We start from the raw sequence: 19,536 nt of genomic DNA, 5'->3' as shown, positions 1-19,536 counted from the left end.
CAAAGTTTCAACAAGTGATAAATGTTATTGTGATAATAAAATGTTTTTTTCTATACTAAAAACAATAATCAAATTTGCATTTCCTGGAAAGGTTATCTAACACTGAAGAGAATGGTTCTCAAACACAATATTCTCTGACGAGATTTTTCAACAGCAAAATTCTGATTAGGATCCTAAATAAGATTTAATTTCATTTATTGTTCGCATTTAAACAAATATTTCCACTGGCAAATGGGTAATGAACTAATGATAATATATTATACAAAAATATGTATGTGCAATACAAAGATGACGAGTTGTACCAGCATAAACTTAATATAAATTAAATGTAGAAAAGTTCAGGGCTCACTTTCATAACGATGTTAAGCATAAAAATAGCTTAGCATGCAAACAGGTTACCAGCAAAAAATACCATATTATATTTATTCATAACTACCCATGACAGCTTATCCAATCCAGAACGGTCATTTTTAAACGTGTACTATAAACACAGTGAGAAGTGTTTAAAGCCATTGGACACTTTGGTAAACAGTATTGTCCAAGGCCCACATTTCGTGTATCACAACTGATATAAAAAATAACAGACCTGTGAAAATTTAGGCTCAATCGGTCATCGGAGTCGGGAGAAAATAACGCGGAAAACCCACCCTTGTTTCCGCATGTTTCGCCGTGTCATGACATGTGTTTAAAATAAATCTGTAATTCTCGACAACAAGAATTGATAATTGTTTTAATGTTTTCTTGAAAAGTAAAGCATTTCATGGAATAATATTTCAAGAGAAGTCTTTCACCATTACCTTCTGTAAACCCTGTAAGTTATTTGTAAATCTGTGAACTTTTATTTTTTTCTGTGCCGAAAATGTATAATGGCTTTAAACATACATGTGGTGCCCCACCTTATGGGTGGTGCACACGCTTACGAGTGGTGCGAAAACTTGCGTGAGGCACAAATCTACCCAGAACACAATCAATACATACAGGTACTCAATCTATTAGCATGCATGCAACATACAACCAATGAACATCCCTCGCAATCGATCCTTCGCGAAACGGACACTGCAGACACAACATGAATTTTACGGAAAAGTTGACAGATTTGACCACATTAGTACGCTTTTAAACCAACAGAGCATTTATGAATGGGTATCAGCTTGGTTCTTTATTGCACAGCCATGACACTGCTGATCGTTAAATACCTAACCCCACACTTTCACGCCCTCATTTACTTTGACTAGTATTTGCTCAGCTTCAAATAATGGCAAAAGCACAACTTTGTTCTATAGTGTTAATATGAAATACGGAACCTTAGAAAACAAGGGGAAAAAAAATCTAAAGTAAGCGAAACAAACCCTTAGATGATTCCAAAGCAATAACATAACATACAAAGTTCCAATAGGTGACATTATTAGTCAAGTTTATTTCAAAACTGTATTTCAAATATAATAGAACATTATTGCTTCCATTGGTCCAAACCATCCGAGTACATTACCGTAATTAATATATCATACAAGGATTCCCGGAGGGATATCAACAAGAATGAATAACTTTATAAAAATTATTGATAATTATTACAGCGAGATATTTACATACAATATACTTTCATAATTATATACACTAACAGTACAAGTATATAAGACTACAACCATCAAAAAAAGAAGTTTACACTTGGGTTAAAAAGTGCCTATTGACCCCTTGTACATGTACTTTGTGCAAATGATTGTCAGCATGTCAGTGCCACATCACCTTAACTGGAGCTGCGCAAAAGCACAAAAAGTAACTTGGAATACGGTCACTAGCCAAAATACAATGTACTTTTGCAACTGGTTTCCTACTTACATTTGGTCAGCTGAAAATAGTTTAAACATAATATTGCTTAACAAATTTCTGCTTAGAAGATATGAGCAGGATACCAGTCACAAATTGTACATGTGACATGATTGTTAGCTTGTAAACATATTCTGGTAAGCTTAAGTTTGTTGTGCTTAGCTTTTTGTGCTTAAAGAGCTCAATGATGTTTGGCTCTGCTCGTTGTCTTGGTGCCCCTTGGTTCCAGTTATTATGCCTTGACCTTACTTTACAAACCAAACAACAGTAATGTATCTGGCATTCGTTGAATGTATAATGTTGTAAATGTCTATTAAGACCATCCAAAAAGGTTTCTATATGGACAAAAAATATAAGTGCCCGACGAACTTGAAGACACAGCAACTGTTCTAAGAAGTATTAAAAAGGAACATTTTAAGTTTAAAAAAAATAAAAAAATACTAAGTAAGAACTACATTGTAGGTAGAGCAACAAATACATTCTGTCATAGTATGACAAGTTGTGAATGGTTTATTACTTAAAATGATACATTTGATTTTTAGTCCATTTGACAAGACTTGAGACAAAAAAAATGTGCCAATGATAAATGGTAGTTAACTAAAAGCTAACAATTATTTATTGTCTCACTTCATTACATTAGCTGTGTACATGAAATTGTGTATGTTAAATGTATTTTGTACATTGTCTGTGGTGTATGAATATTTGTAGTTTTTCATTTTGAAAAACAGCATCATCTGTCAAGATTCATTCAGAGAAAAATTGTTTTTAAAAAATCATTCGGAAAAACAGCGATTACAAAAGAATGATAATTTGCAGTTAGAATTTCATTTCATTGACATAAATTTAGCGAGGGATTTTAAGGCATTTCAGGGCAACTAAATTGACATTTACACATTACAATAATAGGCCTATATTTTGCAAATAAAGTCAAGCGCTCATTTAAGCTTCTTTGATGAAAATAAAGCTATCCTAGTAAAACGAATTTCAGACATACATATTACATTATTCATTACAGACCTTCTGTCAACAGCACACTGAGTGCAATGGCTATTTCTTAATATTTCCAAATATCTAACTGGGTTAGCACAAATTGGCAATTTGTAATTAACCCATTTTTTGTTAGTAACTTATGCTGACTATAATTTGTAACTTTTTTGTTTTGGATAATTGAATTTTTTTCAAAACCAAATTAATTTCAGTTTTGGGCACCACAACTGTTTTATCAGTGATATTATGTATAATTTGATAGCTTTTATATCAAATGATAAATCATTGTATTTGTTTTCAGTGAAGTCCCTCTGTACTTTTTTTATTGTATGACATTGCGAAAGCAAGGTATAATGACCTATTGCAACATTAGTCAGGTTGCCTATATCTAGTGTGATTATAATGTTCCTAATGTCAAAAGGAACCAGATTGCAAGTACCTTCCCTATTTTAATTAAAAATGGTTTATGCCCTCGAGTAGAAAATCACCAATGTAATAAAGCAATGGTGAAAAGTTAGCGGAATAAACAAATTGGACGAGAAAATAACAGCTGTCTTATTATAAGATTTATGATTGTCAGGAATACATCTTTGATGTATTTATATTCAAATTTGAATTACAGATTTCTGTGAATTATAAAATTAAATCCATAGGCACAATACAAATATGAACTTATTTAAGCTTTAAAAGGCACTGATCAATATATTTTTAATCCATTGATTAATCAGCTGGCTATAGATTGATTGATGGTTCATAATCAAAGGCACTAATTAAACATTATTTGCATAAGTTTACATACAAAAGTTGTTTGTCTAAAAGCCATTTTTATATAATTGCTTTCAGATTTTTAACAATTCATATTTAAAGATTATAATTCAATATATACATTGTCAATCTAAAATGTTATCGCTGATTTTGGTACGTTTTCCATAAATCAATCAAACATCATGTGAAACCCTTCAAAGGGTTTGAGAGAGTTTAAAGTTTTTTCAAAAAAATATTCCCAAAGTGAGAGTGAAAGAACCCACTAATCCTTCCTCAGAGTTGTACTAATTTACAAAATACTGACATCCTTAAATAAAATTCAAACAAACAAACAAACACCACCCCCCACAACAAAAAACAAAACCCCCAAAACACCAACAACCACAAACAAAACAACAGCAGCAGCAACAACAACAACAAAAACTGCTTGAAAATGTTTAGGGAGTACAAGAGACCTCATGCCAATCATTGGGATTTGAGGATGTTGAAGTTTTATAAAGTAACAAAAAGTAACTTCATTTAAAATAAAACATACAGTAAAACTATCAACAGACAAAACAACTGATCATATACGTAAAAAATAATCTGCAAGTTCTCTTTGACTTCTAAAGAATGAAAAGAAAATCAAATTTGTGCAGAACAGTAATACAATATGTGGACGGAATGACAAAAACTGGGAACTACACTACATTCGGATATTAATATACATTTAGAGAAAATGATTTTTTTAAATTAAATTATAATATCTATGAATCGAATAACGTTTTATAATTAAGTGACACCATCAAGGTGGTCCTGGCATTGAATGTTGTTCTTTCCTGTCACTGTGCCAGTCATTTCCTTAACTTTCTCTGGGCGGGAAATGTGTTGCCAAGTTGCCATTAATTTCTGTAGGCCTATATCAGAAGGGTACTTTAAGCACAGAAACTGTTCATGCCATCTCAAATCTCTTCTTTACTCCTGGGTGAAGGGAAGCAAATCAAGTGAACTATCTTGCTCATATGCACGCAAATGCAATATTTGCAAAGCTGAACTTGAGACTTCAAGCGTCTCCAACAGTGGAAATTCCAATGCTGTGCAAATAACCAGTCCATACAGTTCCTTCGAAGTCTTTATTTAGACAGAAGATAGACTGCTTGACGAGTAGCGCCTTCTGTTGTCCAAACAGCTGCAATGTCCATATAGGCCTGGCCTAGTTAAATGCTAGATACCAGCTTGACTGGGTATTTAGATCCTTACAAACGTACCTTTGACCTCGGCACTAATTTCACACGGAGATTCACAGTCAATTCAAATACCTGCAATACGCTGTATTACGTAGTGAATAAACACTATGCACGCTTACGCTGCATGCAGATGGTCGAACGTGCAAGCTGACACTACCTCACCTCAGACCAATCATAACACGGATATGGAAAGCTTAGGTCACAGCACGTTTATCCAATGAGATTACTGTATTAAATGAATTCATTGGGCCTGTGAAGACCGATGCCTGTCTTTATCCGCAAGCATAAAGACAGGGGACCCAAGTCTACAATATTCATAGCCTGAATATCTCAGATGTGACCCTACATGTGTGCAGGTTTTCCAAGTGGTATCGCTTGATTGATAATTCTTTCACTTAAACAGTTAAAATTTACGAATTAAACATTAACTTTTCCAGTGTACTTATTATGTGGGAGCATTAAACACATCTTGATAATAGAGGGCGCTACAAATGACATCAATGCAGAAAAACTTAGTAGAATTCCATTGGTTAATATTATAAAAGAGCAATACTTGCGTGTCGGAATAACTGTCGGTCATCCACAAGTATTCTTATTCCAGCTGGTGATTGAGATTCTTGATTTTTATACAAGGTGTTCTTTTGTCCCCCAGAAGTTTCAACAGCTTACTGATGCATACTCGGCTGTGTCCATTCCACCAGGTGATTCAACACCTACTGCACACAGAGCCTCAGTGCTTCTAATAAATGTTCAATAGAGACCTGCCCCTTGGCATAAGAACAGCTTGCTACGCATCTATCAATCTGTGACTGTTGTAATTCCAGACGGTAGATGAGATTGTAGTTATTGACCAGACCCACTGTCTCCTCTCTACTCAGATAGCCTGGTGACACCAAAAAAAATAGGAAACAAATTTACAGTAGGTCCATTATTCATGCAGCTCGAGGTCTAGGAACTGAGTTAAATGTTTCAAAGGAATGGATGGAAATTTTCAGGAAGTTACCCATCAAAACATATTATAGGGACATGCTCTATAAGCAATAACGGTAAAATATCTTCCTGAAGGACACAAGTGCCACCAACAGGAATCAAACCCACACTCTGCTGATCTGAAACACCTGAGCTGGATGGCATTTCTATAGGAAGTGCAACAAACAGGAATCAAACCAACACTCTGCTGATCTGAAACACCTGAGCTGGATGGCATTTCTATAGGAAGTGCCACAAACAGGAATCAAACCCACACTCTGCTGATCTGAAACACCTGAGCTGGATGGCATTTCTATAGGAAGTGCCACCAACAGGAATCAAACCCACACTCTGCTGATCTGAAACACCTGAGCTGGATGGCATTTCTATAGGAAGTGCCACAAACAGGAATCAAACCAACACTCTGCTGATCAGAAACACCTGAGCTGGATGGCATTTCTATAGGAAGTGCCACAAACAGGAATCAAACCAACACTCTGCTGATCAGAAACACCTGAGCTGGATGGCATTTCTATAGGAAGTGCCACAAACAGGAATCAAACCCACACTCTGCTGATCTGAAACACCTGAGCTGGATGGCATTTCTATAGGAAGTGCCACAAACAGGAATCAAACCAACACTCTGCTGATCAGAAACACCTGAGCTGGATGGCATTTCTATAGGAAGTGCCACAAACAGGAATCAAACCAACACTCTGCTGATCTGAAACACCTGAGCTGGATGGCATTTCTATAGGAAGTGCCACAAACAGGAATCAAACCCACACTCTGCTGATCGGAAACACCTGAGCTGGATGGCATTTCTATAGGAAGTGCCACAAACAGGAATCAAACCAACACTCTGCTGATCAGAAACACCTGAGCTGGATGGCATTTCTATAGGAAGTGCCACAAACAGGAATCAAACCAACACTCTGCTGATCTGAAACACCTGAGCTGGATGGCATTTCTATAGGAAGTGCCACAAACAGGAATCAAACCAACACTCTGCTGATCTGAAACACCTGAGCTGGATGGCATTTCTATAGGAAGTGCCACAAACAGGAATCAAACCAACACTCTGCTGATCTGAAACACCTGAGCTGGATGGCATTTCTATAGGAAGTGCCACAAACAGGAATCAAACCAACACTCTGCTGATCTGAAACACCTGAGCTGGGTGGCATTTGTATAGGAAGTGCCACAAACAGGAATCAAACCCACACTCTGCTGATCAGAAACACCTGAGCTGGATGGCATTTCTATAGGAAGTGCCACAAACAGGAATCAAACCCACACTCTGCTGATCTGAAACACCTGAGCTGGATGGCATTTCTATAGGAAGTGCCACAAACAGGAATCAAACCAACACTCTGCTGATCTGAAACACCTGAGCTGGATGGCATTTCTATAGGAAGTGCCACAAACAGGAATCAAACCCACACTCAGCTGATCTGAAACACCTGAGCTGGATGGCATTTCTATAGTTCTCAAAAAGCTTCTGTGAACAGGGCCACGGCAATTTCATGAGTCTGCTTATCGCCCTATTCTGCCTTTTCTCCACTTACTGTGTAAGTGCAGATTAAGCACATAATTTCTTCGATAGCTGTGCAAGTGGAGAATGCCTAGTAATGTAGTACACACACTGGTTACGCATGCACAAAAGGATTCTTGGTATACTGTAAAGCAGAGCAAAGAAATTTGGCCCTGTTTTCACAGTGCAAGAGAAGTAGATCCAAAGCAATAACTCTTTGCATCTGGAGAACATTACATTTGTTATTGGCAGGCATATATAAAGAAGGTCTGATCCCCCATCTCTTACCGGTATTAGTACTGTCCAAATTATACAATCCCTTAGCGAGATGTTTGAAGCGGGCAAACCATGGTTGGTCCTCCTTAACCTTGACTGGGATCTTGGCTGCCATGGCCTGCTGCCTCTTCTGACGATTCTCCTGAGCCATGACTGCAAGCTCAGCCTGTTCAGAGTTACCATGATCAACCCGGATGTGGGCCGAGGGTGGGCCACTGTCCAGGGGCGGCGGTGATGGGGAGTCATACAGGGTGATTTCTCTCTCAACCGTTGTGGGAGATTTTATGCCAAGTCTCTGTGCGGTGGAGATACAAGTTGATAAATGAAAAATGTTGCAGACAATCTAGATAACAGAAAATTTATAAATAGTTGTCTGATTCGACAGCTCTATGAAATTGGACAACAGGGGAAATTGCTTCTATGCCCCTGGTCCTTCACTGCATTAGTGCTCTGCCTTTGAAATCCTTCGCTTTTAAATTGCTCTAATGAAACTTAACATTTCCTCATAGAGATGCCATTCTCTTGAGAACAGTTTGAATCCCACCTAAGTATTATAACTGTGAATTTGTTTACAGAACTCGGGCAAGTATAAAATGCTAACATACATCGGTGTAAAGGTAATACCAAAATTAGTTTTATTTCTCTACGATGCAAATTTAACATTTATTAAATCGTCGCGGTAACCTTGCACTGCCTCTGCCTACAGGGCAATCTCAGTGGTCTAGTTGGTAAGACACTACTCTAGAATTGCAAAGGTCGTGGGTTTGAATCACACCCGAGTAATGTACCTGTGATTTTATTCACAGAACTCGGGCAAGTACTGAGTATACAGTGCAAACACACATCGGTGTAAGTGTAGAACTGAAATTAATATTCCTCAAAATCGTTTGGACTTACCCCAAGAGGTTTCCTTGTTTCCCAGGGTGGTGGTGCAGGCTCCTGAGGTACGCTAGGAGACCCTGACTTAGTAATCATCTTCTGACCACCATCTCCTCCCTGCTTTGGCCAAGTACTGGGGCGAGCTACGTCAGTGTTCAGTGTGGCAGCCTGAGTAGCAAGGGGTTTGACCCGACCAAGAAATTCTAAAAAAGCTACCCAACTGGCAAGAAAAAACACAAAAACGTTACAAATGAAATGAGGCATATATCTGTAAACCTTGAGAGTTGAAGCTGTCAAATCAATGAACCCAAATCATCTCTGGAAGGGTCAAGTCTAGTGCTCTTGTTAGTATCTTGATGAATGTTATATGGATAGTCCAAGAAAGGGTACCGTTTTCGTTCCAAATTTCTGGGTTATGTGTTTAAGCAAAGGCCCAGTAAAAACATGGAGTAAAGGATGGAGTAACCAGTATATGTGCTTGAAGTAAGCACAGAATTCCCTGCCTCAGCAAGCGCAGATTCTTTGCTAACTGTAAGCAGAGCCATGAAAATTGGCCCTGATGAGGATTGCAAGGCCAATCCGTATATAAGGCTTTGGTCCAAAGTGGGATTTGAACCAGGGTTCACTAGAAAGGCAGGGAAAGAAACCACTCGGCCAACCTAAACCAACCCAAACCCCACTCTAATGTATTATTATTATTGTATAAAAAGAAGAACATAGCGAAGACAGTAGTAGTATGTCTTTGAGGTGTATATTCTCTTTCTTGATGACATACCTGTGTTGATTTTCTCCAGTATCACATCTCTGCATGAGTTTTTCCATCAGAGATCCCTGCAGTGGAATCCTATGTTTGAAACACACCTCCTGAATCTACACAAGTAACAAAAGGATATCGAGTTTTTACATTTAAAAATGGTGAAAGGCCATAATGAATCATTGTAAAACTTATGTGCACAAAATCCCACAGAACATGAGCCATAATTCACTGTTCTGACTAAAAAATATAACACTGAATTTTTTGAAATTCTCATAGCTTGGTTGGTATGTTGAGTTTGTCCAAAAACTGGACCGATGTCTACGCAGAAAGAATAATCAATAATTGAAATACACAATCTCAAAAACATTACTGTCAAAAAGGCTTCACAGACTCAAATTTTGGGGGATAAAAACTGACATACTTCCCCATAACCACATTCAGACATTACTTCAAAGTGAAAATGATTCTGAAAATGCTTTCTACCAACGTAAGCTGCAGTGCTTCTAACCAAGTAAGTTTGTATCAAGAGTGATTAAGAAACGTAAACCTTCCCTTTACAATGTAGCGCTACAAGCTGTTGGTCCTGTGTGTTGTGTAATGCACATAAAAGAACCTAGTGCACATTGAAAAAAAGAACAGGTTCACCCCGGTGTTCCTGGCTTGATTTGCAGCATATTGCACCAAAGCATCGGATAAAGCGCTTTATAAAAACCTATTACTATTGTTACATGGTCACAGTTTGTACCTTTAAACCTGTAGCCAGCGTGTGTGTTGCTGAGCCGTATCTTCCTTTCTTAATTCCCAAATTGTGCCTTGATTTATGCTTTATCTAACTTCATTTTGTCAACACCCTTTGTAAGCTTTGATTTTGTAAATAAATTACTTAATTAATTGTTACTGTACACAGAATGTTTCAACCCTTGTCTTTTTCAGTTCCTGGTTTTCCCTTCCTTTAATTGTTTTGGTAATTCCGTTGTTTTATTAGTCTGCCGTGCGTACCAACTTATGGGGTTTAACCTTGTGAGTTGGTTGTACGCAACACTATTATTACAAGAACTGACCTTTTCCTTGGTGAGAGTACCATTACTTCTTGTATCTCTCTCCATGAAGTCTTTCTTCATTGCTTGAAGGTCAGTAGGATCTTGGTTGCCTTGTATGTACTGCTGCTCTAACAACATCAACAGCTTAGCGTCCTCCCTGTCAGAAAACACTCTCTGCGGCCTCCTGTATAGCAAGTATCACTTTGTATTTACCCTTACACAATGTGTATTAAGCTTTTACTTTCCTGAAGTTTACCCTTACACAATGTGTATTAAGCTTTTACTTTCCTGAAGTTTACCCTTACACAATGTGTATTAAGCTTTTACTTTCCTGAAGTTTACCCTTACACAATGTGTATTAAGCTTTTACTTTCCTGAAGTTTACCCTTACACAATGTGTATTCAGCTTTTACTTTCCTGAAGTTCAGTGAAATTTGTGCATCAAATTCGCTTCGCATTTGCATTTGCAGGAAGTACGAAACAGGCTTCATATTATATAATTCTGTTTACCCTTATACCCTTGTTTAATTCCTTTACCACAATATTTATTTGACAAATTAGGTTCTCAATGTGAAATTTATAAGGAAATTCCTCAAATCGGTTATGTTTAATGTACTTGGATCAAAAATAGAATTAGGTAGTCTGGTATCCCTATATCAATCAATCAATCAATCAATCAATCAATATAACATTTATTTCCACACTCACATGAAGGCCATCCTAAAAGCCGATGCTTGTGATTGATGTGACCGTTTATACAACAATACAAAACAAAACAGGATAACAGCACTAAATAGATGAATAAATAAATACCAACTGTTACGGTAAATAACGACATAAAGGTTTAAGCATAGTTAAAAAAGGAGCAGAGCATGTATGCGAAGTAAACAAAGGGACAAATAATTAAACAAACAACACAAATTTTTGAGTTAATGTTTAGAAATGACTAATCAGAAATAATAGGAAAAATAAAGTTCTTACTTACTTTGCAATAATTTGAGGCTCATTTTCACTGCCCAAACTGAAAGAAAATGGAAATAGTTAATAGCTGTAATAAATTCCTATAAAAACTATGCATAATTTCACATTAATAAGTAGGCTAGAAACAATAGCATCTTAGAATGCATAGACGCAGTCGTACATTAAAAAAAATCTGCATGTGACATCACACGCCCAAAAAGTCCCCTCACTGAGTCAAAAAGTGCCCTCACTGGGGTCAAAGGAGGCAATTGATTAGATGATAGCTGTTCTTAATGCGTAAAAGCGTGTGCCTGAGCTCAGCATCCGTGTAGCGTTTCGAGTTTTGCAAGGGGTTTCTCGGATCAAAGTGGCTGGCTGCCAAAAGGCACCTTTAACATACCTGCAGTTAAACCACCTTGAGCCGTGTCCTTCGCAGTTCAGCTTTTCAGCTGCGAGTAAGGATGATTAGCCTCCCAGATTATAATTATTATTCCATGGAGAAATAGATCTCTCTTGATCAACTTACCTCTGCATCTGATCATGATGGCCACCGGTCTGACGACTGGTTTTCTCCGACTGTATTTGTCTCATGTCACGAGGTGTTGCTCTCTGCTCTGCTGCCCTTCGCTGCTGTTTCTGCTGACGACGGTGATGAGAGTCCTTTGAAGTTGTCTCGTATTTGGCAATCTGATCATCAAGGTCTAACTCGTCGGCTGGGGGATTGTCCGGTGCATTGACAAACCTTTCATGACAAATATTTGTTTTACTCTTAAAGGCACTGGACACTATATTACTCAATATAATTGTAAAGCATAAAAACTTTCACAGTACACGTAATGGAGAGCTATTGATATTAAAAAATATTTTGAGAAATGGCTCCCTCCGAAGTAACATACTTTTTGAGTAATATTTCTCACTAAAATAATAAAAGACTTCAGGTCTGAAGTCTTTTATTAGGCATCTGAAAACACACAAAGTTGTGCAACAAGGGTATGCAACAAGGGCAGTCTCCTGACGATGACTACAGCAAGCTAGTCGAAACGATGAGACCAATTTAAGAACCGACTCCGCGGTAGTACAGTTAATCTCGATCCTATAAGCTAAAGTAGTAGTCCAAACCTATTTTCTGTACCATCCGCCCGGGTAATAGTTAAAAAGCAGGACAGTTTTTTTCAGAACTGAGAAGTCACCCAAACCCCCAAACATCTACTACGCGATAGTAGAATAAAGCAAGACAGTTCTCTAAGAACAAACTCTACCTGGCAAGTAGATCCACACATGGTGTTATCGCAAACCAAATATACAAGGGTGTTTCAGTTTTAGATAGTGGGAGGAAAACCCAGGAGAATTATTTCAGGGAAACCCATGCAGTCAGGTAGGGACTGCCAATCCACACAGGACCCCAGGTGGGATAAGAGCTGGGGTTCCAAAGGTGGAAGGCAAGGCCAGACACCAGCCTGAGTGCACAACACGGCAGACATAAAAAGGTCCTAATTCTCATCCCTGAATTTGTAATACCTGTTAACAGATTCTTGAAGGAGTGTCTCCGCCTCGGCTGTTCCCAGCTGAGCCCGAGCCAGGTACTGAATCAACTTCTCATAATTCACCATGTCAACATTGTCCTCCTTGCAGAAGTTTGAGAACAGCAACCTCAACATGTTGGTTGGTATAGGCAGCTGATGCTTCATAGCAATCATATTCACCTGCGGCTGGCTGACGAAGCCGCTTAACTTGCGATCGTACTCAGCCAGGTCCTTGTACATGTCCTGGAAGCGGAAGGGGTCGTACTCCACGAAGAGCTCCCTCAGCTGATCGGTGAGGCTGACTTCGGGCTGATTGACGAGGGTTGGGGATGGGGAACGGGACTTGTTCCAGGAATCCCGAGATGGGGACAGAGAATTCGGACTTGGAATCGGAGGCAGGATGCTGATGAAAGAAAAAAGGAAATGTTTCAGGAAACTGGAGCAACTAAGGTTTTATCTTACTTTACTTACTACAACTGTGTGATCATCCAAAAAACAAACTGATTGCTTATAATTTGAAAGCTTATTGATTCTACAAAATTCATCAAAGCTTGAGTCCTCGAGAAAGATATTTCCATCTAGAAAAATACCATTCGAAGACCCCCCCCCCAACCAAATATGCTAATTTCGACTGCTACGATTTAAATAAGACTTGTAAGGCAGTGTACACTCTTGGTAATTACTCAAAATAATTTTTGTCATAAAACCTTTCTTGTTTACGAGTAATGGGGAGAGGTTGATAGTATAAAACATTGTGAGAAACAGCTCCCTCTGAAGTGACGTAGTTTTCGAGAAAATGTCATTTTCCACGAATTTGATTTCCAGGCCTCAGATTTAGAATTTGAGGTCTCGAAATCAAGCATCTGAAAGCATCTTTCATTAATATCTCGCAACTTCAATGACCGATTGAGCTCAAATTTTCACAGGTTTTTTGTTGTTGCATATGTTGAGATACACCAACTGTAAAGACTATTCCTTGACAAAAGTGTCCAATGTCTTCAAGAAAAAACACAAACGAACCAACACCAACTATGCTTGTTTTCACAACAAAGGGACAATCCAATTTTATGAAATTCTCAAAGGTTGGTTGTATGGTCATTTATTGAAAGTATGCGAAGGAGAATAAACCAACTCTCTCAAAAACAAAAAGTGAATTTTCCTTTTAATCAATTGGTTTATATGATTCTGCGCTTGTACTCACGCGTGTATTGCTGGTAAACTATGATGGCGCCCTCCTGTGCCATGGATATGTGAGTTGCTTTTGTCGGCTGGAGCTGTCTGTGAATAGATAATCCTTTCTTTCTTAATCTGAATCAACAAATGAAAATATTTAGTTTCTTTTATAGCTTAGTAACTTTGGATAATAAATGAATGTCATCCACATCAAACTGCAAAAATGTGTACACAAAAAATTATATCACTTTTTATGCTTTTTAAAAATTTTTTATATAAGAAGCAAATGTGAACAATAGCCCAACAGACATTGACATGATCAATGAACAGAATGAAATTTGAATCAGACTGAAGGATCTTAAAAGAAGAACTCTAATCAAATGGTTCACTGCAGCTCAGATTTACCAGACAAGAAATTATCCTAAGGAACTTACCTGTTTTTCGGGGTATTCCAATTTGATATTATTGTTGTGATATTCTTGATAGGGAGGTTGGACTTCCATCGGAGGGGTGCCATTGGGTCCCTGTTGCAGAGGGGGGAGGCTCCGTAATGTACTAGCACTGAATAAAAAATAATAAATAAAAAAACTCACAGTAAATAATTACTCTGAAAGTTTTTACGAAATGTCCTAAATATCACTATCAGTCCAGCATCCGATTTCACAACTTTTACGCAACTGTGTAAGTCCACTTGCGCAACTTTTTGCGCAAGTGGACTTACACAGTTGCGTAAAGTTTTGTGAAATCGGCTGCAGATCATCTAAGTACACAACACAAGAAAACACGCGGTCAGATAAGTAACACTGATAAGTAACACTGTCCAGGAAGCATTCAAGCATAACGTCCATTTTGAAGCAGCTTCACTGGCTCCCTGTTGGACAGAGGATCATCTACAAGATTATCCTACTTGTTATGAAAGCAATGGCCATCCTACATCTGGGGTGCATTTTTGCAGTTGTAACCAATTAACAGTTTCGGTTGAACTTGCCAATGGTTGACCATTGGCCAATGACTTGCATTTAAGATCAATCTTTTAGCTCGTTGTAAGAAATCTGCCCCTGAAAATATAGACTGCAATGAGCTCTTTAGACATAGATCAGTGTGCATGATTTCTTAATATCTGAAGAAAATAACAAATATCTACTCTTTCCATCAGACAGACATAAAAAAGGTTTGAAAAGCTGAAAAGAGCCAAAAATAGTTAATGGCCTGACGTTTGCTTTTGTTACACTTGGCTTCCTGCTCTTGTTTGTTGTGTTGTCATTTAGCTTTTGAGAAGACTCTGCTCAGGTAAAAATGTCAGGCCATTAAAGGAACACGTTGCCTTGGATCGGGTCGAGTTGGTCTTTGAAAAGCGTTTGTAACCGTTTGTTATAAAATGTATGGTTAGAAAGACGTTTAAAAAGTAGAATACAATAATCCACACACATTTGCCTCGAAATTGCATGGTTTTCCTTTTACTTTGCGAACCAACATGATCGGCCATTTATGCGAGTCATAAATTTGACTCCCATAAATGGCCGACCATGTTTGTCGACGAGGTAAAAGGAAAACCATGCAACTTCGAGTGATACTTGTGTGGATCATTATACTCTAATTTTAAAATATCTTTCTAATCATATGCATTTTATAACAAATGGTTATAAACGCTTTTCAAAGACCAACTCGACCGATCCAAGGCAACGTGTTCCTCTAACTATTTCTCTTGCATTTTTACCATTGGTCCTTTTGGTTGGTAAGTTGTATTCAACAGCTAATCCTATTTTCCTCATAATTTGAAATCTTAAAGTTTTTTTACCTGGTTGGAGGGGAGTCAACAGCTATCTCTATCTGTTTCCCTCCAACGATTTTCATGTTTCTCTTTGGCTGTATGTCCGTTCCGAATGGTGCATTTCTGGCCGCAGAGGCCTTACCTCTTTGACTTGCCATCATGAGATAATCTGCTTACGTTTCCATCTGTGCAAAAATATTATAAGATATATAATATCATTTAATGGAACATTACAGAATTGGTTTTTGCTAACAAATCAGTTGCTGACAGTGTAAGCACTTTATGTAATCCACCATATACGTAAACTGACAAACCTAGCTTGGGATCGATCGGCCATCTGGGTCACAAAAAAATTAGTGAAAAACCGATTACACATTTTGCATGACATCGATGCAAAAACTAAAATGAGTAAAACGCTCAGTGAGTGATAAAACTCCAATTGGGGAATTAGTTTTCTTTATTTCTCATCAAGTTTGACATTTCAGACAGAAATATTTTCAACTAGGGATGTTTTCTATTATCATAATCATTAGACTGTGTATGTACACTGTGATCTTCACGACTTTTGTTCTTACCAATTCTGTACTGTTCCTTTTAGTAATCTGCACCAGTAATTAAGAGGTTGAAGGTGCACATCCAGTCCTACCTAGTCAACTTTTCTTTGTTCAAACGAAACATTGTAACAAATTTACGACCTCCCACATTGTTTGCAAACTTCAGGGATTCTTTGGGACCCATGAGAAATTACAACAAAATAGTTTTTTTTGCATTAGGCCTCTTAAAGGCAGTGGACGCGATTGGTAATTGTCAAAGTCTAGCCTTCACAGTTGGTGTATCTCAACTATGCATAAAATAACAAACCTGTGAAAATTTGAGCTCAATCGGTCATCAAAGTTGCGAGATAATAATGAAAGAAAAAACACCCATGTCACACGAAGTGGTGTGCGTTTAGATGGTTATTTCGATACCTCAAGTTCTAAATCTGAGGTCTCGAAATCAAATTCGTGGAAAATTACTTCTTTCTCAAAAACAATGGCACTTCAGAGGGAGCCGTTTCTCACAATGTTTTATACCATTAACCTCTCCCCATTACTCGTCACCAAGACAGGTTTTTATGCCGATAACTATTTTGAGTATTTACCAATAGTGTTCCCACTGCCTTTAATTATTGCCATACATGTACATGATGCAAACAAACTAAGCCAACTAGCACTATCTCTACAAAATGCCCAATCTGTTTTTGTGCATTTTAAAGTTTAATACATGCCCAATAAGTTTGCATTTAAAAGAAACTATCGTCTGATAAAAACAAACTACAAAAAAGTAATTGCGTATTTAAGTTCAAAGACATGTAAATTAATTGTGACTCCTTAAATTGGGGTCCGGTTAAATTGTATCTAGCGGTAATGACATTGACCAGACCCACTAACTAAGACGCTGACGCAGCTGTCCTACCTTTAAAGGGAAGGTATACAATTGGTAATTAGCCTACTTAAAACAAATATTAACTTAAAAACCGACTTGGTTTTGAGCATTGGAGAGCTGTTGATAGTATAAAACATTGTGGGAAACGACTCCCTGAGAAGTATCGCAATTTTTGAAGACTTCTAACAATGAGGTCTTTTATTGCTATCTGAAACACACAAATTCGTCTAACAAGGTGTTTTTTTTTTCAAAAGTTGCTCACTTCAATGACAATTGAAACACTTTCACAGGTTTATTATTTTATGCTTTATGTTGGAATACACCAAGTGAGAATAATGGTCTTTGACAATACCAACAAACGTGTTCAGTGCCTCAAAACAAATTTGACATTGCAGGTGTAATAAAATAAGACTGCAGTTGTCAAAATTTATTTTTTAAAGTAAAGCGCCCTTAGACCCAGTTACATGGGTGCTGTACTCTGGGGGTTTTCTTCGAAATTTGTCATTATCTTGTCTTGTCTTGTCTTTATTTACTGCTTAAACTGCTGCCACTGGGCTATAAAATCAGTGGACACTATTGGTTATTACTCAAATTAATTATCAGCATTAAACCTTACTTGGTAATGGGTAATGGGGAGAGGTTGATGGTATAAAACATTGTAAGAAACGGCTCCCTCTGAAGTGCCATAGTTTTCGAGAATTAGAAGTAACTTTCCACGAATTTGATTTCGAGACCTCAGTCAGATTTAGAACTTGAGGTCTCGAAATCAACCATCTAAGCGCACACAACTTGGTGTGACAAGGGTTATTTTTCTTTCATTATTATCTCGCAACTTCGATGGCCGATTCAGCTCAAATTTTCACAGGTTTGATTTTTTATGCATAGTTGAGATACACAACTGTGAAGGCTAGTCTTTGACAATTACCAATGTCAATAGTGTCCACTGCTTTTAAACGTGCAGACATTACCGGTCATACATTACAATACTATGTAAAAGACTACCAATAATGACAAATTTCAGACAGTTACTGTGGTCTATAATGCTCCTTCTTGGACCATCCTGTGGTCAATTGAGTGCAGCTGCAGCAGCTAGACAGGATAAATTTCCGTATGGCGCCACCACTTTTTCACTAATTTTTACAAAAAGGGATATCTCATTGAGGTAAATTAGATACTATGTTATTTCATATCGAATGAAAAAGTGGTGGCGCCGTACGGAAACTTTTCCGCTAGACATTTAACATGACAATCGACAATGACATTTGCTTTTCAGCAGCAAGTTTCAAACCTCTGCACATCCCTGGTGAGTGGTGGGCCTCGCCACCCTGTAGAAACTCAAACACTTTTATATAGGTTTAGTTAAACTTTTAAATGGTTAGTTTTTGATAGTTTATTAACTATTAATTTACTGTTGTGAATATCATTTGGATAACTTTCCGTATGGCGCCACCACTTTTTCACTCATTTTTACAAAAAGGGATATATCAATCAGGTAAATTAGATACTATATTATTTTATTTCGAATGAAAAAGTGGTGGCGCCATACGGAAACTTTTCCTATCATTTTTTGCTATTCCTCCTGGGCGCAAACGGTAATTTTTTAAGTAAAAACAAAAACGAATGATGATAAAAAATAAATTTCAAAACAAACAACAAAACTCATCCACAGTCCACACAAATAAAATTAATCAACAATTTAATTAAAAATATATTCTGATTACCAGTTTCCGTTGCACAAATTCAGTGATGTGTAACATCGTGGAAGCTCAACAAATAGCTAATAAGATCAAGTTTGACGCTGAAATATCAACCAAAAAGGATTACTTTTACACTGACACTGTCATCAAACACCGACCGATCAACCCGGCCCATCACTTATCCGATCCTGGCGCTGGCAACGATAAACAAAATTTAGTCTGTATCCGAAACATACGGTAAATATACGGTAAGCATACTCGGGGCGTAGTCCGGAACTAGACTATCGTAAGTCCATTGACAGAGGGCGCTATTTTATTTAATGCATAGAAATTAATTTCTCGGCAAAAGTGCGGAAAATGGTGCAAAAATGGATGGAAGCTAACTAGTGATTGTACGATTTAGAGATTACCGGTATTTGTATTGACCAATATTGTGAGATGGCAGGAATGGATCAAATACAATTGAGATCAGATAAAACTATAAAACTTTGTTTCTCTTTGACCCCTACTTCAATTTACCCGATGGAGATCACAAAGTTTAACAGCTCTAATCACAAGCAGGGGCGTCAATCCGTCTTGAAAGGTGGGGGGACATAACATTTACGGCGTGGGGTCCGGGGCCCGCTTTAGGGCCCCGGGAATTTGTTTTAGTCCTTAGATGATCTGTGGTGCAATATAGGGAGTCTGAGGGGTGATGTGCCTCCCTCTCAGCTATGATGCACCTATTTTT

General features: G+C 37.7%; 1 protein-coding gene across 2 annotated transcripts; it reads right to left on the bottom strand.

Moving 5' to 3' along the window:
• Window positions 1–1,400: 1,400 nt before the first annotated feature.
• On the bottom strand, window positions 1,401–18,984 carry LOC139946150 (uncharacterized protein C1orf87-like). 2 transcript variants are annotated; one of them, XM_071943767.1, is made up of 12 exons: window positions 18,831–18,984; window positions 15,712–15,869; window positions 14,348–14,474; window positions 13,942–14,048; window positions 12,736–13,143; window positions 11,744–11,959; window positions 11,243–11,278; window positions 10,279–10,441; window positions 9,236–9,330; window positions 8,479–8,680; window positions 7,594–7,876; window positions 1,401–5,685 (listed from the first exon to the last, which is right to left on the bottom strand). In XM_071943767.1, exons 2-12 carry the CDS (start codon window positions 15,843–15,845, stop codon window positions 5,516–5,518), a joined length of 1,941 nt encoding a protein of 646 aa, XP_071799868.1. In that variant the 5' UTR covers window positions 15,846–15,869; window positions 18,831–18,984; the 3' UTR covers window positions 1,401–5,515. The 2 variants fall into 2 exon arrangements, with proteins under 2 accessions (XP_071799868.1, XP_071799869.1); XM_071943768.1 differs by having other exon boundaries at window positions 13,942–14,018.
• Window positions 18,985–19,536: the final 552 nt, after the last annotated feature.

The sequence above is a fragment of the Asterias amurensis genome, chromosome 13 (assembly GCF_032118995.1).
Source record: "Asterias amurensis chromosome 13, ASM3211899v1".
Classification (NCBI taxonomy): Eukaryota; Metazoa; Echinodermata; class Asteroidea; order Forcipulatida; family Asteriidae; genus Asterias; species Asterias amurensis.
This window is presented reverse-complemented; position numbering and strand designations above follow the sequence as displayed.

What these genes read in the sequence shown, in the direction of transcription:
- LOC139946150 (XM_071943767.1), bottom strand. Translation starts at nt 15,845, where the DNA reads ATGATGGCAAGTCAAAGAGGTAAGGCCTCTGCGGCCAGAAATGCACCA. An exon ending in CTTCAAGAATCTGTTAACAG is followed by an intron (nt 11,960 to 12,735) that starts GTATTACAAATT and finishes TTGTCATGAAAG; the next exon opens with GTTTGTCAATGCACCGGACA. An exon ending in GAGCCTCAAATTATTGCAAA is followed by an intron (nt 10,442 to 11,242) that starts GTAAGTAAGAAC and finishes CTTGCTATACAG; the next exon opens with GAGGCCGCAGAGAGTGTTTT.